Raw genomic sequence first — 22883 nt, 5'->3', positions numbered from 1 at the left:
GTTCAAGCCTGAACTTAGGCACTAACCTATCCCACCATCTTGAGAACTGGTGTCCCGTCCTCTCGCTCCCCGTCACATCCCTTCTTGTTCGTACACGCGGTGTGCAGTCCGTCCAATAGTTTACCGCACTTCTCACAGATCCAGTCATATTTAGGGGGCTCCGGCAGAAGCGCCCACCCCGGCGGCGGGTGCGGAGCAGCAACAGCAGTAGGACTTCTCCCCATTGGTTTCCCGACCTCATCATGGAGCCCGAACCCGCATAGACCACAGAAAGTTTCCGTTATCGGATAGATAATAAGAACCTTTCCCCCGTTTTTGAAGTTTTTTTGAGTGCAACCTGCGCACATCCACTTAATGTATGCGCCTTCTCCTGTTTCGCGGTTATACTCGTTTCCGCAATTGCAGTATCGTTCCCATGCCTTGTTGATCCGAATGAGTCCCTTTTTGAAGCACTCGTCACATCCCCAATCGTCGTCCTTGGTCTCCGCCGTACGTCCGTATATCTGGTGGGACTTGAGTCTGCATTCGGGCTCACGATAGCAGACTTCAGTTGAGACTGGTAAGAGGATACTGTGCAAACATTGCTATATTGGTTCTTCGTCGGTCTTGGATATGCTTTAGTCTAATGCGCTGCAAATTTCGTGGTGGCAGACTTACTACGTGAGCTCGCTGTGTATGCACTAGGTTTCGGTACTGAGGCTCGGGACCTCCCCAGGCATATCGGCCATGATTCTGCTGTTCTTCTGCCAAGCTTCTAGCTGTCTGAATAGTTCTTTGATCGATCCGATTCGAATAGCTGCGAGTTCGCTTCGTTGTCGTTTCTGTAAGTGGATTCGCAAAGTGTGCAGTGTCGAGAAGAGTGAAGGAAGCAGGCGATGTACCGTGCTGCGCTGTTAAATACTCTCTTTGGAGTCAAAGGTAAACTGTACGACTACCAAGTCAGGGGGCATTGACGCACCTTCCCTTTGATTTTTCTGTCCTTTAGGAACTAATGAGTCTTCACGGCATATTCGAATCAGAACTCGGTGTAATAGTCAGATTAGTGCCTCCTGCCTGTCTTCTGCTCAGGCCCGTATATTTGGAGCTCGTTAGATGAACCATGCTCGAGATAATCGGCCTCTCAAGTGTTCGTAATGGTGTGCTCCCTAATAGAGTTAAGCGGACGCCAAGACATGAGCAATAGGACTAAGATGTATGCGGGTCGATTAGCATCGATGGATTTTCGCAAGCTTTGGCATCACTGCTACAACCACGTCAGTGCAGTGACTGTGTATGAAGGATGACTCAAAGAGTGCAGTTGCCAGGGCTCGCTCCAAGTAGGAAAGAGAGGTGACGGAGAGGGGCTCGTGCGGTGGGGAATTCTCCGGATTTGCGGGCTCGCATACATGCTCGCAGAGGCAACTCTACTTAGCATTGTATACATCTGCGAAGGCCTCCAGGCTGGCCGCTGCGCATGTTGGCATAGCTGGAGAATTCCACATGGTGGGGGAGAAGCAGAGAAGGTGGACGTCGGGAATGACTTCCATGCCAAGCCACTAATGTCGCACTAGGTCCCTTTGGTCGTAGCGCATAACAAATCGTGACCGCTCTGCCGCTCCCCACCCGAGAGGAGAATTGAAAGAGATGCACACAAACTGAAGCAAGTATCTATTAGCCCATGCGCAGGAGCCGAATATATTAGCTACCGTTTCCTTCTTCTCAGTTGGCGGCCGTCCGAGACGATGCATTAGTTTTGCTGACCTTGGCCCAGTAGCAGTCATCAATTCGCTCGACCTCGTCATAAAGAAGATGCGAGCATACTCCATATACAGAACCAGCAAAAAAAAGTGCTGACCTTGGCCATAGACACTGGAGGACCGTGAAGGGAACCTAGGATTCGCTTGAGGAAACGCGCCGACAGTTTCGACCGAAGACTTTGAGTAGCAGAGGGGGGGCTGGGTAGCGTCGCTTGTCCAACTACGACTACGCGGTACGGTTCGGCATCGAGCGCGGGCACCGACGAGAGGAGCCGAGTGAGCATGATGAGTTACAGATGGGCTGGCGAGATGTGTATCTCTTCTTGATACCCTGTCGTTGGTGGGCACTGGGTCATGCCATCGGGTTTCCATCCCTCCTCAGGCACGCGCACGGAAAAATAACCCCATAAGAGTACACCGAGAACCCGCCTCAAGCCTCGCAATCCCTCAGACCCAGCTTAAACCCACCCACACACCCCTTCTGAAAAAGCCCATCAGGATCACACTTCCGACTAACCCCCCTCAAGAACTCCAAGTTCCCCTCTCCATAGCTCTCAAACGGCTTCTGCCACGGCCCACAATAATTCAGAAACCTGAACCGATGGCCCGTCCCCCTCGCCGCCGCATATCCCTCAATCTTCTCGATAGCGCGTTGCGTCAGCGCCTGAACTGCCTCATCGTCCTTTCCAAGCGCCCAGTTCACAGTCAAGCTGACGATGATGAGAGGCTCCTCGGGACCTTCGTCTAAGCCTAGGGGCGTCGGATCGCCTTTGCGTGCCCAGGTGGTTACGAGCGGCTGGAGCACGAGCGTCCAGGACATGTTCTTGATGTTCATGCGGCGGATCTCGGGGATGGCGTCGCAGTAGACGGCATGGATGGCTTCGAGAGTGGCAAGGTCGTTCTTAACGGTCGTGGTGCCGAACGTCTGGCGGCGGCCGGGGGGATTCGTTGCGTTTAGTTCTTCGCTCGCGCCGGGTATGGTGCGGATTTTGCAAGTGCTCCAGAAACGCCAGAGGTTCTTGAACGAGGTGGTTTCCCAGGAGGTTGGCCATTTCTTCTCGTCCTTGGGCGGATTGGTGTGGGCCATGTGGACTGCAATGGCTTGGATACCGAGCTTGTGGAGATATGTGAAGCAGGCCATGGGACCGGCTGCGTGGACGTCGTATTTAGGATCGCTTGAATCGGTCCTGGCCATGTACTCTTGGTATGCTCTGAGGACTTTGGGAGCCTGGCTAGAGGGCATGTAGAGAAAGCCGCTCCATATCTTAGTGGAAGGTAGTGTCCGGGCTGTGAATTGCGTGACGATGCCGAAGTTATTGGAGCCGCCTTTCAGGGCACGCCAAAGATTAGGGTTGGTTGACGCGGATGCGGTGACGACTGAACCAGAGGCCAGAACGACTTCGTAGCTGGACATGTTGGCACAGGTAAGGCCGAACTGTGCGGAGAAGAAGGAGATGCCACCTATTCATTGAATCTAGTTAGCTAGTGGATAGAGAGACGGCATGCAAAACGTACCTCCCAGGGTGTAACCGCCCACGCCGACCGTAGAATTTCTGCTTCCAAGGACAGTGAGTCCGTTCCTCTCAAGGCTCTCATACACATCTTTCCATCTAGTTCCGGGTCCAATAGCTACACTCGAACCATCCTCCGAAAGAGTGATCTTGTTGAACAGGCTGAGGTCGATCAACACACCGCCCACAATGCTGGCCGCGCCGACAATGTGATTTCGCCCACCACTACGAATAGCAAACAGCCCTTCTGCCCCTTCGCTCTCTTTTCCTTCTTTGCGTTGGCTCTTCCGGGCATCAAACTCCCGTTTGAGGATGGCTACGGCGGTGCTGAGCTCCTGGACGTCGCGCGGTCGAACAACGCATGCGGGGACCGCTTCGCACTCTTGCTGCGCCCAGTAGAAGTTCATCGAGTCGCTGAAGGCTACAGTATCATGGGGAAGAATGACGCTGTCCGGCAGTGCGACTGCGAGCTCTTTGCTGAGTCGCCTAGCCGCTTCTGTCAACTTGCTCTCGAAATCTGGATTGGCGGTGGGTCCGGATGTCGATGTAGTCCGCCAACGATGAATAATGAAGGCAAATACGACCACCAGTGCTAGCGTGGTTACAGATGGTGTAGAAAGCGCCATGATATGAACAGTACCCCTTGGCCGCACTCAGGTACCAAAGAATTCGGCGCTTGCGAGAAATGAAATGGTTCAACCTCAATCACTCCGTTTGACATGGTGTTCTTCTGTGAGTTGGTGTGGAGTAGCTGTGCCGCATTCAACGGCAAAACTGAGGAACGATATAAGTCGTAAGCTCTAGTCCATAAGAAGCCCCACTACTAGCGTGGGGCGTAAGGCGTCCCATCTTAGAGCCGGGATCAAGACAGCGGAAGGTCGGTACTGTATTCCGTGCCTGGTCTCTCTTCGTCGCTGAACGAGCTCCAAACAGTGACCTCCCATCCGGCACCGACTTTTCGCCCATGGAATCTACGTATGTGGACGCCCCGAGTTTCCTGTTCCACTATTCGAAGGAAGGAAAGAAGTAAGACCAGGTACAAGAGAATAATATTATGCAGGACCCGACCGGTTGGACTAGAATCATCAGATATCTCGCACCCGAAGCATGTCTACGTGTGCTAGCATCGAGATGCCGTAACAAGAAGCGAATCAATGGGTGAGGTAAAAGGCCTTTGCGATGCCGAAAAATAGGGCTGTACATATCAGCTGATACATGAATGCCAGGCTTGACTTTTAAGTTACGCCCGGCTCGCAATGTCCGTATCTCCGCGTTTCGCCCAGTGATAAGCCTTTGAATTCTGGCCTCTCCAAATTCTTATGATGGATGTAACCCATCAATATTCGAGGACATCGCGGGATACACGTTACTCACCTTCAAAGCGGATCTTTCGCGACGATCCTTCGTCAAGTTCAAATACGGGAGAATGAAGCCAGAAGCAAAAGAACGCGGAAAAGGGGAAGGCCTTTGGACCACAAGATGAGAAAGAAGAGAAGGCAATATCATCAGTTCCTTGGAAGTGAGCGGCAAGACAAACACTCTTGCTTTGATCTGATATACACCTCAGAGGCCGGAAGAGTCATTTCCAGCCTAAGTATCTATACACATGATATACAAATCATACAACAAGCACCGCCGGCTTCTCAACCGCGTTGCTCTTACCAAAGCTCCGTGCTCAGCCCAACAGCCCGTTTAACCTCGCCAAGCGTTTTACCTGCATAGCTTCCCGCCTGTTGCTCCCCCTTCTTCGCCAACGCCCTCAATTCGCTCCCCGGCATCGCCATGACCTCTTCATATTTCTCCCTCACGTCGCGGATCCCCTCATCCACCACATCGGCAACCTTCTCCTTCAACGCACGCATGCTAAGGCCCTCCAAATCCTTCGCCAGCTCCTCTGGTGATGCGGCGACGCTTTCGTCTATGTGGTACATCAGATCGATCAGGTTGGATACACCAGGCCTCCCCTCCGGGTCGTACGAGACGCCTTCTACTGAGTCTGTGAGCGCGGACTTGAGCTTGTTCTGTATGACTTCTTTCGTGTCTGTGATGAGGATTCTGGACTTGGGGTTCTCGTCCGACTTTGACATTTTCTTCGTCGGGTTCGTGAGCGACATTACGCGCTTGGCCGGCGACAGGATTGTTTCCGGAGGATGGAGGCGGAAATTGCTATTGTTGTTGGTGGCGATTGCATGGTTGAAGCCTATGGCGAGCTCGCGCGCGAATTCGAGGTGCTGGGCTTGGTCTTCGCCGACGGGGACGTGCGTGGTCTGGTAGAGGAGGATATCGGCCGCTTGGAGGACGGGGTAGGAGAAGAGACCGAGTTTGAGCGCGGCCTTGTTCGACGGCGAGGGATCGAATGGTGATGCGTTGTCGGGAAGTGCGAGTTTACTCTGGCAGCTATTAGTCCCATCGTCTTTGATAATGAGTCTCGAGTCTCCGGTATAAGGAAGAATATACCTTCCATTGCGTCATTCTCCCTAGGTACCCTATACTCGCATAGCAGCTTAGAATCCACATCAACTCGCTGTGGTAGCTCACGTCGCTCTGCGCAAATATGATACTCCTCTTCGGATCCAGCCCAACTGCCATCAGACTCGCAAACATCTCTTTCCGCCATTGTGCCAATTCTTTCGGGTCCTGCTTCACGGTAATGGCGTGAAGATCGACAATGGAATACAAGAGGACATGCCGCTTATGGAGCTCGTTCTGCAGCTTGACCCATTGTCGCAACGCTCCGAGGTAGTTTCCGAGGTGAGGGACGCCCGTCGGCTGGATGCCAGAGAAGATGATTTTCCGCTTCGGTTTCTTGGGCTTCGGAGGGTTTGGGGATGAGACGGAGGAATTGCAGCGCAGGCATGTCGAACAAATGCGCAATGACGGCGTCGCGGCTCTTCGCAGCGCGTGCTGCGTGCGGAGAGGAAGCATTGAAGTTTGAAGCTTGACAGGCTGAGCCACTAAGGAAGGCTGCCGGCCGGGGTTCCCGCTTCGTCATTGTGGCGCAGACCAACGACAGCCCACGGCCGCAACCAGGAACACCGACTTCATTCACGACAAACCTCATCCCCGCGCTCTACCACTCCATACACTTACTTTCTAATATCGACCTATCTACCGAAACCGCCCATATCCCGCTAACCGTCTGATTGTCCAGCCACAATACCGCAGCCATGTCTTGGACCGGTACGCCTCGCACTTCCGCTCCACCCGCCAGGAACAAGACACTCATGATCCCGCAGGCTTCAAGAAAGGCGTCAACCGCGCGACCACCCAAGTCCTCATGAAGACCGGCCAAGTCGAGCGCACCAACGACCGCGACTTCGAGACCGAGCAACGGTACGCCCCTCCCCCACCACCACCTCCAGCACCCACCAACTAACGCGCACGCAGCCGCTACCGCACCATGGAAACGGCGGCCAACAAGCTGCAAAAAGAAGCCAAAGGCTACCTAGACTCCCTCCGCGCCATGACGGCCAGCCAAATGCGCATCGCCGAAACCATCGACGCCTTCTACGGCGACGCGGGCGCCAAAGACGGCGTCTCGCGCTCCTACAAGCAAGCCGTGACGGACCTGGACGCGGAAACCATAAAAGCGCTCGACGGCCCGTACCGCACGACGGTGCTGGACCCGATCCAGCGCTTCTGCTCGTACTTCCCAGACATCAACGCGTGCATCACGAAGCGCGAGCACAAGCAGATGGACTACGACCGGATGCGCGCGCAGGTCAAGAAGCTGACGGACAAGCCGGATAAGGACGTCACGAAGCTGCCGCGCGCCGAGAAGGACGAGCAGCTCGCCAAGGCCGCGTACGACCAGCTGAATGAGACGCTGACGACGGAGCTGCCGCAGCTTATTGATCTACGGGTGCCGTATCTGGATCCGAGTTTTGAGGCGCTGGTCAAGATTCAGTTGAGGTTCTGCGCGGAGGCGTACTCGCGTATGGCGCAGGTGCAGCAGTATCTCGATGCGAACACGAGGGACCAGTACGCGCAGGGCGAGCTGGATGCAAGAGTCGAGGAGGTGCTGCAAGAGATTCGGGATCTGAGCATTGCGGGCACGGTTTGATCAGCTCGTGCGGTGGTTCAGGGTTCTCTAGGCGCCATAGGGCTAACACAACATGCGAGCGACTTGGAAAATGAAGAACCCGGTGATATAATGCCGAGTCGAGACCATTGCGAGGGCGTACGGTTACGGACTGAGGTCTTACAGCATTTCTGAGGCTTTAGGTTCATGGGGTTTAGGGATTATAACGTCGGGATATCCAATTCATAAACTTCGTTCACATTATACTCTGAACTGCATACTGATTGCGTATCCAATCAATTTAGCCAATGGCCAGTACATTTCTCATTCATCAACCCGTAAGACGTTGAAGCGGTGCTGAGGGGAAATTTTGGAAGATCTATACACCTGCTCTGAGATGTCTTCAGATACTAGGCCTAGCGTCCAATGGAGGGGCGACACACACCAGTGGAGAGCAGAAAAACATGTAAACCACGCTCGTCCTAGATGGGAATGAGCATATGGGGAAATGCCGACAAGGAGAGGGGAAACTAGTGCTGGAAATGCCTGAACGCCAGCCAATGCAAGTGATCCGAGCCGTGACCTGAAACTCCATTCGAGCCCTGGACCCGACCCCGACCCTGACCAAACCGCGAAAAGACGCACCATGCCCAGACGCCGCGCTCTAAGACATCCCGCCGAAGAAGGAAATGATGCTGCTGGGTGGGAAGGAAGGAAAATGTATGGATGGACGCCGTGACTCGTGTCCACGTGCGAACCGTGAGAGGTTGGACGGCGGGCAGTTCGCTTTCCCGCTGGAGTCTGTGCCGACGAGTGGAGACGGTCCTAAGGGAGCAAGCGAGCCGCTCATTCCTCATCCTCGTCGTCTTCGGCCTCGAAATCCGAATCCATGTCCTCGTCCACATCCGACTCGCTGCCCCCGAAGCTCTCCGCATCGCTATCCTCCCAGCTCATATCGAAGTCCCCGTCGTCTTTCTTGTGCTGGAACGCCGACTCGTGCGTGGGCATGACGAAGCCGGCGGGGATGTCCTGCTTGCTGCGCTCGAGGTCTTTCTTTACCATCTCCTTGTACTGCTCGGGCTTGTTCCGCAGCATGACGCCCGCGTCGACGTTGGCGGGCGACGAGACCTCCGGGTCGTCGAGCAGCGAGAGGATGGAGAGCAGCACGGACTCGACGCGCTGCACGGGCGACCAGCGCTCTGCGGCGAGCTCGCCGGACATTTCGTCTTCGCCGGGCGGGTGGAGGATCGAGATGCAGAGGCGGCCGTCAGGGTAGATGTTAGGGTGGTATAGCGGCCGGATGAACTTGAAGTCTGGAGCTACGTCAGTCGGGTGATGGTGTGAGGGCGTGAGAGTGGCTACGTACCGGGTGGGTTGTACGGGTAGCTCTTGGGGAAGGTGAGCTTGGCCTTGAAGTAGCCGCCGTAGTAGAGAGAGTCTGGGTTCAGGACAATGAGGGCCACGCTCCACTCGAAGACGTTCTCGTTGATAAGCTGCGTGCTGGTTAGCTGGGTGCTCTCTTCTTTGGGGACGCTGTCTCAGACACACAGGCGCGACTCACCTCGATGTTCGTCCACGTCTCCTTGCTCAACGCCTTGAACTCGTTCATGAGCAGCCGCTCCGCCGATTGCGCCATCTTGTTCTAGCCTTCGCAGTCCTTCCGAGGCGGGGAGTTAGAAGAGTAGTTGCAGATGTCGTGCAGTTGTCGCTGAAGATCGGCGCGGCGATGAGTTGCCCTTTGTACTAGGAAAAACCGTGGCAACGTTAGCAAAAGTCGCAGTGAGGAAGCAAGGTGACGATGAGTGTAAAGGTGAAGAGCCGCGTTGCGTTGAGGGTAAGGCATGACTGAAGGCGAGCTAGACCCTTGGTCCAAGCGGCACGCTCCTGGTCTTTTCGGAAGGCGCCTGATTTCACTGCCAGCGCCTTTCCGAAATGGATGCTGGTGACTGGCAGCCAGGCGCTTCGCTAGCCGCGCCTAGCCCTCCGCTCATCGCTAAATGGGTCCAAGTAGACACCAGGGCAGAGCAAGCGATCGTTCAGCACCGTAATCCAGCTCCAAGAGCACGCCATCCTCTCCAGCACAACCTCCCGATTTCGGAAATCGAAACTCGGACGACCGCGCGCGCCTGAGGCAATCCGCTCTCGTGACAAAGCATGGTACCGTAACACTTGCACAATGATCGACGCTGTGGTCAGTTTACACGTTTACGTTAAGACTACGCGCTTCTATTTAAAGTATCTAACCTGAAATGGCGGATAGCATCTAACTAACGCAGGTGGTGGTAGAGTAGGTTGAAGACATCTAACGTACTTTATCAGCGAACCCCCCATATCACCGAACCCCCAAAAATGCCAAGCCCTCACCAAAAAGCCGCTAAACCTCGTGCTGGTCAACACTGTCAACAAAGTACTACATAAAGTCGTGCGAAAATGAGGCGAAGAACACATTAACAACTCGGCTTCTTGAATTAATGTTCTAGAAAACGGAAAGGTGCCCTGGACAGCGCCGTGACAATAGTCTTTCCCTATGTCAGGAAAGTCGATTGTGTGATGAGTCTGGCCATCAAGAAGAAGCCTCCTAGTAGTGCAATCGAAGAAAAAGCTGGATAGACTGCGAGAGGGATCGGTAAAGGTCATGAGTTTCCAATATCTAATTAATCTCGAAGCCTGCAAACCAGGGATGTTCTAACGCCTGATGCGCCGTGATCCGCTTCGTAGGGTCCAGATTCGTCATCCCCTGGATGAGATCTTTGAACACCGCGTCGTTAACGTCTGACCAATTCGAAAATGGTTCGTACGGGATGTAGTCTTCGGTCCGCTCTTCCCAAAGCATCCGCAGGACCTGGCAATTGACTTCCTCGTCGCCAACGTGCTTCATGAGCCCATTCAATCCTTCCTGGTCCCCGAAGTACGAAACTTGACGCTGCAAGCGAATGAGAGCAGGGAGTGCACACTGCACTTGATGTTTTTGAAAATCGTCATCAGGCCCGAATATAACACGCCCGAGCACAGCGTATATGCACTGAGGGTGTCAGCGAGAAGGACCTCTGTCTAAGTCAACACACTTACCACGACTCCAAACGAGAATATGTCAGACGGTTTGTTGAGCTCGCCCTTGAAATGCGCCTCTGGACTTCGCCAATTGTCATTGCCAGCCAGCATCCCTTTAATACACCTGCCTTTAGGGAGGTAAGCCGCATTTTCGAGGTCAGTGATCTGCGCGTGTTCCACTATGGTCTCTTGATTGACGTGGCGGCGGTTGACCATGATATTGTTAGGCTTGATATCTAAGAATGATTAGCTCCGCATAATGACCTCGTGAAAAGTAAAAAAGTTGCTTAGTTTACCTAGATGGACGATATCTCGGTCGTGTAATTCGACAATCCCTCGCAAACTAGCCTTGAGGATTTGCTTCCTGGCTTGCATCGGAATTTGCTTCCTGACAAGGCTCAGGAAATCATCGGTCAGGTATCTGTATACAAATATGTGCTAGCCTGGGATGGTGTCCGACGGTAACCGTATGTAGGGGTTTTCGCGAAGCCTAGGCCGTATGCTCTCATTGAAGCCTGAGAATATGTCTTTAGGAATATCCTTCAAGACAAATTTATCATACCCGGATCTGAAATGTCATCAGTCCACGTGCTGAATGATGTGAGTGAAAAGGATGCTCGGACGTTGCCAACCAGACACGCCCCAGGTGCGGTCTCTCTTGAATCAATTCTTTGAAGAAATACCGACGTCCAGTAGCACCAACCAATTCACTGGAGGTAGATGCCACCTTGACGCTCGTACGGAGCATGCTGTTGCTGCTGATGATGACGGCTGGTTAGCTTTGCTGAATGTCTTGAGATCTTAGCGGAGACGAGAGGTACGATACTGGACTTTGACGCGGCGCCGGGTGGCTTGGCTGGAATCGGCGTCACGTGCAAGGGTTAAACAATCAGACAATCCATTAAATATAGATCGTGAAAACGTCATCTTCAGCTAGTGGTAGGCGATATCTCGTAGCGCTTAAACAAAAGAAGATCCTTTCTAAGCTAATTTGTTCTATAGAGGTGCCTTTCGATAATCTTGTCCAACTGCCCGAATAAAATGAAATCCCGAGCATCGACGTGCCGTTGCGCCCATTAAGCCCCCAAGCGAAACGCTAATCACGGGCTTTCGTTTAGCGCAGGCAGACAAGACCTCTAAAAGCACCTCCGTAGCAAGTTGAGGATTCTTAGTTCAGTTCCCTCGTCCTGACTTAACCTCCGGGCTTGTGCTTAACCTTGGTTTGCTGCTCACTGCCAGCCTCAAGCGTGGGGTTACAAGTCCATAGCAACAGCCTCCACCAGACATCAGCGGGGATGATCGGGTACTTGCGTCTCCACGACTCCACACCCTGCACCTTACGTCCAACTAGTCCCTCTTAACAGCCCCATTAGCGCCTGCTGTAACGCATGCCCCACTGTGTCGCCGCAGCGCCTACTATGACAAACATCTAAGGCCACTGCAGCTCTTATGTTCCATGACCTTTTTGAGCATAAATGGATCGACTCTAGCTCTAATTCGACATTCCTTCTAGCAAATCCGAATCACTCTTTGCGACCCCGACACAGCATCAAATTTGATCCGAATCATACCTTCTTTAATTCGCACTGGAAGTTGCCTTCCATTACCCATTCCTCTATGCAAACGCAACCTAAGAAGATGAACAAGATATTGACAAAACAAGCCATAACTCAATCCCCAAGTTTTCCAAAATCATATACGAAATGACCAAAGAAACAACGAACAAAAAGAAATTGATGACCCGTCCAACGTGACCACCGCGTCGCTGACACTCAAATGTACCTCATCTTCCTGGCAACACCGAGGCAGACAGCGACGAACAAAAAGATCGTGCCGAGAATCCCGAAGAACCAACCCAGGCTGCCATCCTGCCCCGGGACGCGGACATTCATTCCAAACAGACCGCAGATTAGGTTGAGAGGGACAAGGATGGTAGCGATGACGGTGACCTTGCCGAGAGTGATGTTGGACTGATTCCCCTGGATGACCTGGTCAACTGAAATCTGAGCGAGGTAGTTCGAGTGGGACCGCGACAGCATCTTCTCGAAATGACCGAGGTTGGACATCATAGTGACGACGTGGTCCTGGATATCGCTGAGGTATAGCCCGACGTCTCCGCGCGGCGCAACGCTGTAGCTCTCATTGCATCGCTTCGCAAAGCCCTTGATCACGTCGGCTTTGCCTCCGAGTAGACGTAGCAGCTGCATCACCTTCTTGCGGCACTCGCCAATTGCGCGGAGGATCTCGCGGGAATCTTCAATGCGCGCGGTGAACACCTGGTCCTCGATGGCGTCGGTCTCCTGCTCAATGGAGCGGAGCACGGGAGCGAAGCTGTCGACGATGTCATCGATCAAGGCGTAGCAGATCCAGTCGCTGTTGAGATTGATGTAGTCCCGCAGTCGGCCGATACGCTTGCGGACATTAAGGGTATGGGGGCTCTCAGTAAAGGTGAATGTCATTAGCCCCTCCTTGAATACCACGGCGTAGAAGTTGACGGGCTCGAGATAGTCATCGGATTCCTTGTTTGTCTGATAAAATGAGCGGAAACAGACAAAATAGTACTGGTGGAACAGTTCCACTTTCTCGCGTGGCTCCTGGATGGTAATATCCTCGCGGGTAAGAGGATGCACTCCAAAGGCCTTGCAAATAGCGAACACTTCCTCTTCGGTAGGGTTGACCATATCCAGCCACCAGACGCCGCCGTCAGGTGGAAGCTCGAAGAGGTCACGGAAGCGTTCGCCGGGCATAAGAAGGCCTCCAAGCTCAGCGGCGTGGATGGTGTCGTCGAGCTCAGACGAGAAGAAGGTCCAACGGTTGAGATTGATGTCGGTTATGCTCCCTTGCTTTTCGCCGCTAAACATGTGGGCAAGGCCCTCTTCTGCAAGCTTCTCTTGAATGGCGGGATCAACCACATCTTTGAGAGTGGCAGCATCAGCATCTGCCTTGGGTGCAGTCGAGTAGCTGGATTTGGGACGAAGGTCGGTGAAAACCTTGGGCCCGGTCTTTGAAAGCTGGGAACCAACGCTGGGCTTGTGACGCAAAGGCTGGTCAAGGGGGGTCTTAGTGTGGCACGCGGCCACAAACTCTTCAAGCTCTTCGTAATCGAAGCGTGTCGTTTTGCCTGGATCTTCCTGAACTGGGAAGCACACATCTTCTTCAGCGGAGCTATGAGTGGATGCAACGTCTGGGTGCAGGTTCTCGGGACGCTCATCACTAATGGTCGGGCGGCGCCGTGTTCCTCCGGAAATGGTCCTCTGAAGGGTGAGCTCGAGTTCCGATGGTGCCCGGCTGTTAACAGTTCCTGCTCGCTGGCGACGCGGACGGGCATCAGCGAAAGCATCCACCGAATTCGGAGGAGACACGGATCGAGACGAGGTCGAAGACGCCCTGGACCGTGTCAAGCGTTCGATGGTCGGGTCGCGAGGGCGCCTGAAGGTATCGCGGCGCCCTATAGGACTGGGAGCGAGGGAGCCACGCCTTCCATAAGCGATTTCGGGAGACAAATGGGAGCCATCATCGTCGACGACTGCGTTTTCGAAGTCGCGGGCAGTGACTTCGTTGGCCTCGAGAGCCTCGTTGACCAGTTGAAGCGGGTTTGAACGCTCGGGCAGCGACGGAATGGTTGTAAACGTGGGCCTGCGGGAACGGGCCGGAGATCCAGTCTCGACCCTTGGGAGGGAAGCAGGCTGGTGGCGGTGGTCGTCGAGGTCAGATACCGGGGTGCTGAACCTCGTCTGGGACTTGTCAGACCTCGGAGTGTCAGTCATTTTGGCGACTCAGGCGGCGATGAGTACGACTCCGAATATCTACTTCTTTTCTCCGAATTAAGCCAGCTTGAAAACCTGTGAATGCAGCGACTCTTGCAGCGCAAGAGCGTCGGCAGGCCGGTGAGTCGCTTGTGAGCGCTCACCTCGACGGCGCGCTCAACTTGAAGAGTGGCTTCGCGTAGGGCCGCACCCTACACTAAGCCCTTGCGGGGATCTCGAATACACCAGTAGCCGGTCTTCCACACCCCTACTACGGGGTAAGGAAGGTTTACGTGTAACGACAGTTATGCGCGGGCGGCAGAATGTGCTCGTTTAAGCCAAGTTATGGAGGCTTCTTGTAGTCGCCTCCGTAGACCCACGCCTTTGGGCCGAGAAGAGGGCGAACGAAGGAGAACTTGTGGATGTAGAGGCCCGCCAACTTGATGGTTTGGATTCTTAAGACGCCGTAGCGTCGAGAAGCACTTTGGAAATGGGGGAGCGACCGAAGCGAAGACGTGGGTGATGGATCAGTCGCAGTCGATGGTTGTTTGCTCGAATCGTGGGCTTCCCAAATTGTCAGCGACGGACTTCAGGCGGCGGAATGCAGTCGCTAAAATGCGATGTCGGAGAGCAAGCGTACAGGTTGCTAACAGTTGTGCGATTGCAGGCGTTATTCTGATTTTGCAGCCCGGAGGGACGATTGTGGTGTAGGAGGGAGGAAGAGCGAGGTCGAGTAAGATAAAAGTCTGTGGGCCCTTGTTCGGGCTTGGAGGCTTTTTCTTGGGCTCGAGCCGCGGCCGACCGCTAAGGGAAAAATTAGCCGTCACAACCTTGGAACACAATCACATGGACCACGAAAAGCGCACAAGGTGATTCATGGGTGCCAGGAGCTCGCCATTCACCGCTCGTCTGGCCAGGTTTTCGCGCGATTGGTGCACAGCATCTGAGCGCGTCGGGCGGCGATGTCATGGCGCTAGTCGGGTCTTGGCTGCGGCTCCCTTACCCCTGTCGCTCGTCCGGGGGTGGCATGCCTTCGGGTCAGTTCGAGCCACATCACCGCTCGCCAGGACAGCCAGGAACCAGGAACACTGCACCCACCGCGCTGACAAGTAGTCGCAGCGGGTACAGTCTGCTGGCCCAAACTCCTCCAGCTCGAGCTCCAGCCGTTGAATAGCGCCATTTCCCCCATCGTTGAGGACACCAACGCCATGGCAGACCAGTTGCTGGAACAAGTGCGCGATGTCGTGGAGGGGCAGATTGTACGTAGCCCATCGACATTCCCTGGAGCAAACACTGACTAGGTCCAGGACTTCGAGGGCCAGCGTTTGGCAGAGATGATTACAACCGTGCTGCTCGGCGCTTCTGGCGTATGCTCTGCCCTCCTATTGCCAAACACAGCCGCTCACCAGACTAGATCGTCGCCTTCTTCATCGGCTTCATGGCACAAGACATCAAGCTCACCCTTTACATCGGCCTCACCGGCACCGCCCTCACCTTCCTCGCCGTCGTGCCCCCGTGGCCGTTCTACAACAAGAACCCCGAGCCCTGGCTGTCGCCGCATACTGCTGCGTCGGGCATTCGCATTGATGTCGATGGGCAAAAAGTGGGCTAGTCAATAAGAAGATCATGGCATGGACCGTTGATGGATATGGGCTTGCATGGAGTCACGCGAAGGGTTCGGGCTATTTCATGACGTGATAATGGAGCTTCGTTCGACGATGACTATCATCGTTCTGTCATGCTACCCTGCGAATATTTCATGACCGGGACGCCAAAATGACCACGTCGAGATTCCAAGCGCCGTCCATGCTCTCGCTGGCCCTGTATATGAGCATCTGAAATTCGGGGAGGAGCGTCTATCGGCCGTATTTCTGGAACTCCCAGTCTCGGTTGTCCAGCGGACACACTTGGCGGGTCTTGAGCCATCGCGAAATGCAGTGGAAGTGGAATGCGTGCTGTGACCGTTAGCCACATGAGATTGTACATGTTCCAGCGTGAACTTACATTGCAGATGCCCCATGCGACAGTGCACTCTTCGCTCGTCGCTGAAGCCTGGTTCGCCTGGCACTCGATGCAGAGATCCATGATGTGGTTGCGGCAAATAGCGCAGTTGTCGACGACAATGTCCCACGCCCAGAGAGCTACTGCGTTCCACTGCAAGACTGTTAGCTCAAATCCTGCGTCTTCCTGCATCTTCCTGCGTCTATGCGCACCTTCTTGACCTCAAAGCGCTTCTTGTCGCCTTCCGTGCTGGCACCGGCCTTGGCCACCTTTGCCTTGGGGGCGGGAGCATCGGTCATGTTCACGTCCGCCATGTTCGCGTAGATGTGGGATGCGGGGAGGCTGTTGCGGCTGCAGTTGTGGGAGTAGCGGGTATGGATTGCGGCGAGTTGTAGACGGCTTGGAGGAGGAGATTCGGTGCAGCTCAAAAGGTGCCCGGGGTCGGCGGTGGCGGCGCGGGGGTGAGGATGTGGTTGTGGACGTGAAGGCTGCAGTGCGGTGCCTTGGAGCTTAGCTGCTGGGAACGAACGCCAAGACCTCCGCCGTTGCCTCGCAGATGTGAAATGACACCTTTTACTCTGCGCAGGAAGCGTGAGTCGCCCCCTTTACTTTCGTAAACAATACGCGTTGGCCTCAAAATGTCTGCACCTTCTGCTCCCCAAGCTCCCGGGCTGCTTCCGTCGGTGCAGCCTTACGAGTGCCGCAATCAGCACAGCCGTCAGTGCGCCGCCACCACCAGGTCTTGGCCGATTCAGGCTGTGAGGACAAACAAGGCTGGGCCAACGTCCGTCAGTCACCGACCGACCCATATCACGGAACCCTTCCTTCTCTCCCACACAACCTGCCCGCTCGCTGATATTACCCGACCGATCTCCGCCATCTCTATCTTTGGACATCTGGATATGCACTCTTCAATCTCCCACGCTCTAGTCATCTCTCCACAAAACACCCGCACCACGACAGCTTCGTCACCCAGACTATCGCAATCTACTCTCACCCGAACGAGCAAGGGCGCACGCCGACGGCCCTCGAGATAGCCGATACACCAGAAGGAGCATCTCTTGTTGACACTGCACTGCTACATGTCGGGTACAGAGAACACGGCATCTCCGCGCGCCCCTAGGGGCGCAAAGCACCAGCACTCGAGGAGCGCAAACCCGACGCCGTCAAACGACACCGGGAACAAGCCTCAGAGACGGCCAAAGGGCAATCGCGCGCACAATACCTATAACGCGGCGCCACAGAACAATGCCACGCATGTCGCCGCCAGCCAACCGGCGAAAGCCCAAGACGCCGCCTTCCCGGACAGCGCTGTCGTCTCGAGTGAAGAGGTAGCCATCCCGGCGGGGCCGCGAGGCGCAAAGAAACATACGCGGTCGCAGCCCTCTGGCGGTCCGGTCTTCACTCCTACTGCAATCCCGGCCTCTTCTTTGACCGATTCCGAGCTGGGCCAGAACAACGCTGCTGCAACCCCGGCAAAAGTACAAGCAGCGTATGCCGGGCCAACTTTCCACGCCTCCCCAGCGCCGTCTGCTCTCCCAATTCCCAAGTTTCTCTCAAAGTCAGTTCCGGCGAAGGCTCGATCTGGACCGCCAACCCCGCCTCCAGAAGAAGGCTCTGAGTCTTCACCGTCCCCGTCCCCGTCCCCGTCGCCTTCTCGTGCCCCGATTCCAGTCCCTCCTCGTCATGAAGACTCTCCTTTAGACATGCTCTTTAGGGCAGATAGGGCAGAGAAAGCCAGGAACACTAATTGCAGTCCAGTTTCGGCCTCATTTTCTTCTCCAAATCAGCCTCTGGTTAATGGCAGGCCCCACCACGCGAAGCAGGACTCGTATAGCTCGCTCAATGCCCCGTTTCCTATCGAACTTGACGGTGAAAGCAAGAGCACACATCCGTCTCCTCCGGCAGCATCTCCTGGCGCCCACCGTTCTGTCACTGCGCCCTCCAAAATCCCGCAGGTTGGCGACTCGGCCAAACCGAACGATGACTCTGGCGCCATTCAAGATCTCCTCAATAGGCTCTCCATGTCCCAGAAGAAGCCGACAACCTCTACGCCGCCGAGGACTGTCGACCATATGCCCTCCGATCCTTCCTTGCGGCAACACACTCCCCCGTTCCACGACGGCAGGTCTTCCTATCGTAGCACTTCCGGGCCTACTACCCCGGCGCCAACTTCCCAGGAGGCACCTGATTTCTTCTATGGCAACCGAAATCTATCGCCCCTCTTCAAGGCCGCAAAGACGGAAACAAACAAGCGCAATTCTGGTCTACGCATGGAGATCACCGCAGACTCGCCGTTGATGGCGCAGGGAGGCTTTCCTCCGATGCCTCCGCCCACGAATATCGATACCAACGCGGCGTCACGAGCAGTCCTTGGCAACGCGCTGAATGGACCCGTCAGTCCGCGACGGGGATCTGCGCTCCATGTCCAGCCTCTGCAACCCATCCCACCCTATAGGGATATGACAAGTAACCATAAGGCAAGGACGCCTGGGCGACGTTCATATCATCCTCGTCCGGACTCTTACCCCCATGCCAAGAAGAACGCAGAGACAAACGGAACTACGAGCGGGGCGCCTATTTCAATGCCCAAGTCGAGCACGAGCTCTACCTTTTCTTTCGTTCCCTCCTCTGTACGGGCGAAGCCATCGTCGACTCCTCCCAGGACATCAGCATCAGACCCCTTGGCGTTGGAGCAGGATTTGAAGCGCATGCTTAACCTCAAGACTAATGGGGATACGAACGGCGTCCGGTAAATCTGGAGTTTTCTCTATATTGCGATATCCTGCATAGCGTGCGGTCTGTTCATGTATTGTCTTTTCCTCCCTTCACTTGTCTATATCACAATTTCCTACTTCCTTCGTTGTCACGACATTCGTCTTTTTGACGACATTTCTTTTCCTTCTGCTGGCGTCAGTGGAGTTGGGAACCGTGACCGGCGTGTCACGGTTAAGTGGGGGATGTGGTCATGGTTATTGTTTGTGGCTCTCGTTCAGGCCATGGGTGGGAGCGTTTGCCTGGGCTGTTCCTTTTCACGAACGGACGGTTGCACGGTTTGGGCTGGATGTTTACGCGATTGCCGGAATGAGTGCGACTCACGCGTGTCCTCGGTGTCTTTGGTATCATCTCCTAGGGCTTTTCGGTAGGCTTTGATGGAAACCGGAATCCCCCACGTCAACTTCCTGCCATCCGTCTCTTCGGATCTAGGCCAGGCTGAACTTCGATCATCACCACAACACTCAACACATCACACATAAAAATCAAAGAAAAAATATAGGGCATGATGCTCACCTTTGCCCTCCTTATGAGGGCGAGGAGTATTAATGTCTTATTTCTGGTCTTCTTGGGCTACGGCGATGGTGCGAATTCTCTTCCTTCCCTTCCCTTCACTTTCACTGAACGATGCAAGTGAAAAGAACCCCACATACTCGTCATCGTCCACACGCTCGAAATTCTTCTCTCGTCCTCACCTCCATTCCTGTTTCCTCGTCCTCCACCGCACTGCCTCCACATCCCACGTCTATCGCCCGTCCTTCGTCCAATATGACGGGACTCAAGAGCAAAGGTTAGTATCGCCTCCTCCACCTCCTATTGCTCTGGCGATTGCAGTCCGTCCGCAGAGTTGAAGGCATCCGGGTTGACCTGTACATAGCCTCCCGCATCTTCAAGCGCGGTGGAAGCCCAGCTCCGCCAGCCGCTCCTGAGGCCGACCCGCCGGCCGTCGTCAAGAAGAAGCGTATATATCCCGTCTCTGTATCGTAGGCTGAAGGCAGTCACGCTAATAGATGTACAGCGTCGCGGCTGTTCGGGGAGGGGGCCGCCGCTGGTGCTGATGCCGCCCCGGGGCTGAAGAAGAAGTGTATGTATATCCTCTCCGTGACAGATTGAAGGGCTAAGGCTAACTTATCCACAGCGTCTCTTTCGGCGCTAAAGACCAAAGGTACGTGCATTTTTTTGTTTCTTGCTGTTACTGCTGCAACTGCCAAACTGCCATCTTTTTTCTTGCTTTAGAGGGATGGGATTGGATTGGATTATGTGGGAGGAAAGGATGGGAAGGAAGGATGGAACGAGAGGAAGACGGAATGCGTATGGGACAACATCTGGCTTCGGCCTTGAAGACACACTGGATCGCACACTGCGGTCTAAAGACCCTCACCGCACGGTACGTATTCCAAACACCACTCCCACTGACACATCCGCACAGGCTCCGGTCTCTTCTCGCGCACCGTCACCGCTCCGCCTGCCGTCCCTCCGGTGCCTCCACTCCCGTCTCCCGGCCACTCCATCGCGACCTCCACCGCCCCCCGGCATCCAGCCCTTCCAGCCACCAAGCCCTCCGCCATCACCCCCCCAGATGGCTTCTTCAAGCGCCAGCGACCGTCAACAGCCACCGCCACCACCAAGCGCTCCTCCAAGGAGTCCGCCGCGCAGCAACTCCGCCCCAAGATCTCGCGCCCGACGCTCGTCCCCGCCCCCATCCCAGGCGCAGCCAGCATCCCGCCGCTCCCCGCAACCGTTGCCTTCAAGAAGCCGCCCGGCCCGCCGCCGCCGCGCCCCGCCCGCGGCCCAGACACCCTCGACCCCGAGCTCCAAGAGCTCATGCAGACCGCGACGCGGACGGCCTTGGGCCCCTGCACGACCGACCGCGCCAGCAGCGGCTTCCCGAGCGCACACTCCAGCACCGCATTCGCTGACATCTACGCCGACCCGCTGCGCACGACGCCCAGGAAAGTCCGCTTCTCGGCCGAGGACCGCGTGCTCTCGCCGCGCAGCAGCGCGCCCAACGACATCCGCAGACCGCTTCCGCGCCGACTGGCGAACGATGCTGATGCGCCGCCTAGGGAGGTGTACGACGCGGAGAACGGGTGGAGTGCTATCCAGAGCGTCACCGGCGCGCCGGGGAGGAGCGGGACGTTGTGGAGGAGTGGGGAGGGGGGGTATGTTTGGGTGAGGGATATTTAGGGGAGCAGGGGGGGCTTTGGGGGGTTATGGGTAGATGGATTTATTATGCATGAGCTACGCGGCGGTATATGTACATAGTGGGAATAGAAAAACCGTTTCGTGGCTCAAGCTTTACTTACTTCGCAAGTGAATACTGCCTCAAAGGCCTCCACGCCTACTTTTCCAGCGCCGTAATTAATTAATTGCAGGGTAGGAATAGAGGTTGGGATAGAGCATGCTGTCTCTCTTCGAGAGGTTATGCGTAGATGGACGATAAATTGCCTTGCATAGTGGCTGGTGTCTAGGTAGGCAAGGATGGAGTGGATTGATTATGCGTGATAAGACACTCTGCGGTGTGTGTAGAACTACTGGGAATAGAGAACCGTGTTGTGGGTCTAGTTTTACTACTTGAGGGCCTTTAGACTGGGTTTTCTAGAGTCGTAGTTGAGCGATTGCGAGGTAGGGATAGAGAGGGGGATAGAGCATCCTGCTACCCGTCGGGGTGTAATGGGTAGGACTGAAATGAATTGACTTAGCTAGGCGGGCATAGAAGGATTCGTCCACGAGTAGAGTTTTCTTCCCGCCTGGGTAGATAGGTTGATGTAGAATAGTTACCTAACGGCCTTCGGGCTCTATAATGCAATACAGTAGTTACTACCTTAGAGATAGGGAACTGTTCTGTAGCTCCTCCAGCTTTAGTGTGCGAATACTGCGCGGATACTACTTTAACGGCCTTCCGGCTCGGTTTTCTAAAGCTAAAATCAAGCGATTACAAGGTCGAAATGAACATAGATAGAGATAGGGATATAGCATCCCGCCACCCTTCGGAGGGTGATAAATAGGCAGATAGATAGACGATAAATTTAATTTGCATGGCAGCCGGAATACCGTGGCGCAGCGAGAAGGATGGCTAGTTACGGTCCTGAGGAGGCAGGATGGTCACCTGACGCCCTCCGGGCTCCACAATGCAAAGGCGTTAGCAAGAAAGCCTTGACTCACGTATTAACCAGCCCGTCTAACGCTAAGGTAATATACAAGTCCGGATGCGGACGGGGATAGGACATCCTGCCGCCCTTCAAGGTGTAATAAATAGGTAGACAGATAGACGATAAATGAACTAGGCTGGATATATATAAGGAATTTAGGCTCTCTTCGGGGTGTAATGGACAGGAGATGATGAATTAATTTGCGTGGCGGCCGTCCACAAGTATGATTTTCTGCCTGAATGGCTTGAAATAGGATAATCACCTGACGGCCTCCGGGCTCTGCAATGCAAAGACGGGTGGTGAGAAAGGCTTGATTTTCTATTAGGGATCCTAGACCTCTTCAGAGGGTGACGGGTAGAATTAACTTGGCTGAGTTGGATGCGGATAGGGGATCTTGACTCTCTTCGGAGGGTGATGAGTAGAGGGATGAATTGGCTTGGCTGGATATGGATAGAGAATGCCGGCGCCCTTCGGGCGTGATGACTAGGGGGTTGGTTGACTTGTGTGGCGGTCCACAAGTAGGGCTTTTTGCCTAGATGGCTGTTTGGGTCGGCAATCCAGGTCGTTGATCCAAGCGCCCACCCAATGGTAGCCTTGGTAGCCAAGGTTGAAGTGGGATAGTCACCTGACGGCCTCTGGGCTCCACAATGCAAAGGCGTTCTTGATTCACCTACTAGCCAACCCATCTGACGCCAGAGTAATATACAAGCCGTCCCTCTGCGCTCTGCAAAATATCAAAAAGCCTCCATGCATGCAGTCCAAGCCAAGGAGAAGAAACCTAGGAAAAATCAAAGCCCTCTCAGCTGCTTCTTTCCCCGATAATACTCTTCTATCTCGACTAGCAATTCTGTACAAGAGAAACGAAGAAAATCAGCCAACAGCTTCAGATT

General features: G+C 54.7%; 13 protein-coding genes across 13 annotated transcripts; 4 read left to right on the top strand and 9 right to left on the bottom strand.

Moving 5' to 3' along the window:
* Nucleotides 1–26: 26 nt before the first annotated feature.
* Nucleotides 27–950, bottom strand: BU26DRAFT_548180 (uncharacterized protein; the record flags this gene model as incomplete). Its single annotated transcript, XM_033831924.1, has 3 exons — nt 27–584; nt 658–821; nt 902–950. The coding sequence occupies 3 exons, from the start codon at nt 948–950 to the stop codon at nt 27–29; spliced, it is 771 nt and encodes a 256-aa protein (XP_033688801.1).
* Nucleotides 951–1868: 918 nt separating this feature from the next.
* Nucleotides 1869–3993, bottom strand: BU26DRAFT_516083 (FAD binding domain-containing protein). Its single transcript, XM_033828241.1, has 2 exons — nt 3252–3993; nt 1869–3197 (listed from the first exon to the last, which is right to left on the bottom strand). Exons 1-2 carry the CDS (start codon nt 3871–3873, stop codon nt 2167–2169), a joined length of 1653 nt encoding a protein of 550 aa, XP_033688800.1. The 5' UTR covers nt 3874–3993; the 3' UTR covers nt 1869–2166.
* A 776-nt stretch (nt 3994–4769) lies between these two features.
* Nucleotides 4770–6172, bottom strand: BU26DRAFT_478228 (tryptophanyl-tRNA synthetase; the record flags this gene model as incomplete). Its single annotated transcript, XM_033825631.1, has 2 exons — nt 4770–5637; nt 5705–6172. 2 exons carry the CDS (start codon nt 6170–6172, stop codon nt 4906–4908), a joined length of 1200 nt encoding a protein of 399 aa, XP_033688799.1. The 3' UTR covers nt 4770–4905.
* A 192-nt stretch (nt 6173–6364) lies between these two features.
* BU26DRAFT_478223 (BAR-domain-containing protein) lies at nt 6365–7562 on the top strand. Its single transcript, XM_033825630.1, has 3 exons — nt 6365–6427; nt 6484–6580; nt 6635–7562. The coding sequence occupies exons 1-3, from the start codon at nt 6415–6417 to the stop codon at nt 7308–7310; spliced, it is 786 nt and encodes a 261-aa protein (XP_033688798.1). The 5' UTR covers nt 6365–6414; the 3' UTR covers nt 7311–7562.
* BU26DRAFT_230013 (uncharacterized protein) lies at nt 7452–8015 on the bottom strand. The gene has a single exon (XM_033820850.1). It carries the CDS (start codon nt 7914–7916, stop codon nt 7593–7595), a length of 324 nt encoding a protein of 107 aa, XP_033688797.1. The 5' UTR covers nt 7917–8015; the 3' UTR covers nt 7452–7592.
* Nucleotides 7989–9041, bottom strand: BU26DRAFT_230023 (uncharacterized protein). The gene is made up of 3 exons (XM_033820851.1): nt 8830–9041; nt 8635–8761; nt 7989–8581 (listed from the first exon to the last, which is right to left on the bottom strand). Exons 1-3 carry the CDS (start codon nt 8902–8904, stop codon nt 8115–8117), a joined length of 669 nt encoding a protein of 222 aa, XP_033688796.1. The 5' UTR covers nt 8905–9041; the 3' UTR covers nt 7989–8114.
* Nucleotides 9042–9918: 877 nt separating this feature from the next.
* BU26DRAFT_538434 (serine/threonine protein kinase) lies at nt 9919–11155 on the bottom strand (the record flags this gene model as incomplete). Its single annotated transcript, XM_033831460.1, has 5 exons — nt 10943–11155; nt 10780–10887; nt 10616–10740; nt 10338–10555; nt 9919–10290 (listed from the first exon to the last, which is right to left on the bottom strand). Exons 1-5 carry the CDS (start codon nt 11065–11067, stop codon nt 9919–9921), a joined length of 948 nt encoding a protein of 315 aa, XP_033688795.1. The 5' UTR covers nt 11068–11155.
* A 936-nt stretch (nt 11156–12091) lies between these two features.
* Nucleotides 12092–14086, bottom strand: BU26DRAFT_420046 (cora family metal ion transporter-like protein; the record flags this gene model as incomplete). The annotated part of the gene is made up of 1 exon (XM_033823339.1): nt 12092–14086. The coding sequence occupies one exon, from the start codon at nt 14084–14086 to the stop codon at nt 12092–12094; it is 1995 nt and encodes a 664-aa protein (XP_033688794.1).
* Nucleotides 14087–14926: 840 nt separating this feature from the next.
* BU26DRAFT_516079 (uncharacterized protein) lies at nt 14927–16020 on the top strand. Its single transcript, XM_033828240.1, has 3 exons — nt 14927–15324; nt 15373–15432; nt 15480–16020. Exons 2-3 carry the CDS (start codon nt 15400–15402, stop codon nt 15675–15677), a joined length of 231 nt encoding a protein of 76 aa, XP_033688793.1. The 5' UTR covers nt 14927–15324; nt 15373–15399; the 3' UTR covers nt 15678–16020.
* On the bottom strand, nt 15755–16738 carry BU26DRAFT_538432 (RING/U-box). The gene is made up of 3 exons (XM_033831459.1): nt 16279–16738; nt 16070–16219; nt 15755–16020 (listed from the first exon to the last, which is right to left on the bottom strand). Exons 1-3 carry the CDS (start codon nt 16378–16380, stop codon nt 15922–15924), a joined length of 351 nt encoding a protein of 116 aa, XP_033688792.1. The 5' UTR covers nt 16381–16738; the 3' UTR covers nt 15755–15921.
* Nucleotides 16739–17148: 410 nt separating this feature from the next.
* On the top strand, nt 17149–18822 carry BU26DRAFT_418721 (uncharacterized protein; the record flags this gene model as incomplete). Its single annotated transcript, XM_033823267.1, has 2 exons — nt 17149–18425; nt 18537–18822. The coding sequence occupies 2 exons, from the start codon at nt 17149–17151 to the stop codon at nt 18820–18822; spliced, it is 1563 nt and encodes a 520-aa protein (XP_033688791.1).
* A 469-nt stretch (nt 18823–19291) lies between these two features.
* Nucleotides 19292–19846, top strand: BU26DRAFT_229990 (uncharacterized protein). Its single transcript, XM_033820849.1, has 3 exons — nt 19292–19425; nt 19483–19631; nt 19719–19846. Exons 1-3 carry the CDS (start codon nt 19390–19392, stop codon nt 19768–19770), a joined length of 237 nt encoding a protein of 78 aa, XP_033688790.1. The 5' UTR covers nt 19292–19389; the 3' UTR covers nt 19771–19846.
* Nucleotides 19847–22103: 2257 nt separating this feature from the next.
* BU26DRAFT_229741 (uncharacterized protein) lies at nt 22104–22811 on the bottom strand. The gene has a single exon (XM_033820847.1). It carries the CDS (start codon nt 22677–22679, stop codon nt 22149–22151), a length of 531 nt encoding a protein of 176 aa, XP_033688789.1. The 5' UTR covers nt 22680–22811; the 3' UTR covers nt 22104–22148.
* Nucleotides 22812–22883: the final 72 nt, after the last annotated feature.

This window comes from Trematosphaeria pertusa (genome assembly GCF_010094035.1).
Source record: "Trematosphaeria pertusa strain CBS 122368 unplaced genomic scaffold BU26scaffold_3, whole genome shotgun sequence".
Lineage (NCBI taxonomy): Eukaryota > Fungi > Ascomycota > Dothideomycetes > Pleosporales > Trematosphaeriaceae > Trematosphaeria > Trematosphaeria pertusa.
This window is presented reverse-complemented; position numbering and strand designations above follow the sequence as displayed.

Excerpts from the sequence above, each read along its gene's own strand:
- BU26DRAFT_538432 (XM_033831459.1), bottom strand. The coding sequence starts at position 16,380 with ATGGCGGACGTGAACATGACCGATGCTCCCGCCCCCAAGGCAAAGGTG. Across the intron at positions 16,220-16,278 it reads AGCGCTTTGAGGTCAAGAAG|TGGAACGCAGTAGCTCTCTG; the intron begins GTGCGCATAGAC and ends ACAGTCTTGCAG. Across the intron at positions 16,021-16,069 it reads TCGCATGGGGCATCTGCAAT|CACGCATTCCACTTCCACTG; the intron begins GTAAGTTCACGC and ends TAACGGTCACAG.
- BU26DRAFT_478223 (XM_033825630.1), top strand. Across the intron at positions 6,581-6,634 it reads GACTTCGAGACCGAGCAACG|CCGCTACCGCACCATGGAAA; the intron begins GTACGCCCCTCC and ends ACGCGCACGCAG.
- BU26DRAFT_230013 (XM_033820850.1), bottom strand. The coding sequence starts at position 7,916 with ATGGTGCGTCTTTTCGCGGTTTGGTCAGGGTCGGGGTCGGGTCCAGGG.
- BU26DRAFT_229741 (XM_033820847.1), bottom strand. The coding sequence starts at position 22,679 with ATGGGTTGGCTAGTAGGTGAATCAAGAACGCCTTTGCATTGTGGAGCC.
- BU26DRAFT_229990 (XM_033820849.1), top strand. The coding sequence starts at position 19,390 with ATGTCTTATTTCTGGTCTTCTTGGGCTACGGCGATG. Across the intron at positions 19,426-19,482 it reads CTTCTTGGGCTACGGCGATG|AACCCCACATACTCGTCATC; the intron begins GTGCGAATTCTC and ends GCAAGTGAAAAG. Across the intron at positions 19,632-19,718 it reads GACGGGACTCAAGAGCAAAG|CCTCCCGCATCTTCAAGCGC; the intron begins GTTAGTATCGCC and ends ACCTGTACATAG.
- BU26DRAFT_230023 (XM_033820851.1), bottom strand. The coding sequence starts at position 8,904 with ATGGCGCAATCGGCGGAGCGGCTGCTCATGAACGAGTTCAAGGCGTTG. Across the intron at positions 8,762-8,829 it reads AGACGTGGACGAACATCGAG|CTTATCAACGAGAACGTCTT; the intron begins GTGAGTCGCGCC and ends ACCAGCACGCAG. Across the intron at positions 8,582-8,634 it reads CTACCCGTACAACCCACCCG|ACTTCAAGTTCATCCGGCCG; the intron begins GTACGTAGCCAC and ends ACGTAGCTCCAG.
- BU26DRAFT_516083 (XM_033828241.1), bottom strand. The coding sequence starts at position 3,873 with ATGGCGCTTTCTACACCATCTGTAACCACGCTAGCACTGGTGGTCGTA. Across the intron at positions 3,198-3,251 it reads GGGCGGTTACACCCTGGGAG|GTGGCATCTCCTTCTTCTCC; the intron begins GTACGTTTTGCA and ends TTCAATGAATAG.
- BU26DRAFT_516079 (XM_033828240.1), top strand. The coding sequence starts at position 15,400 with ATGATTACAACCGTGCTGCTCGGCGCTTCTGGC. Across the intron at positions 15,433-15,479 it reads TGCTGCTCGGCGCTTCTGGC|ATCGTCGCCTTCTTCATCGG; the intron begins GTATGCTCTGCC and ends TCACCAGACTAG.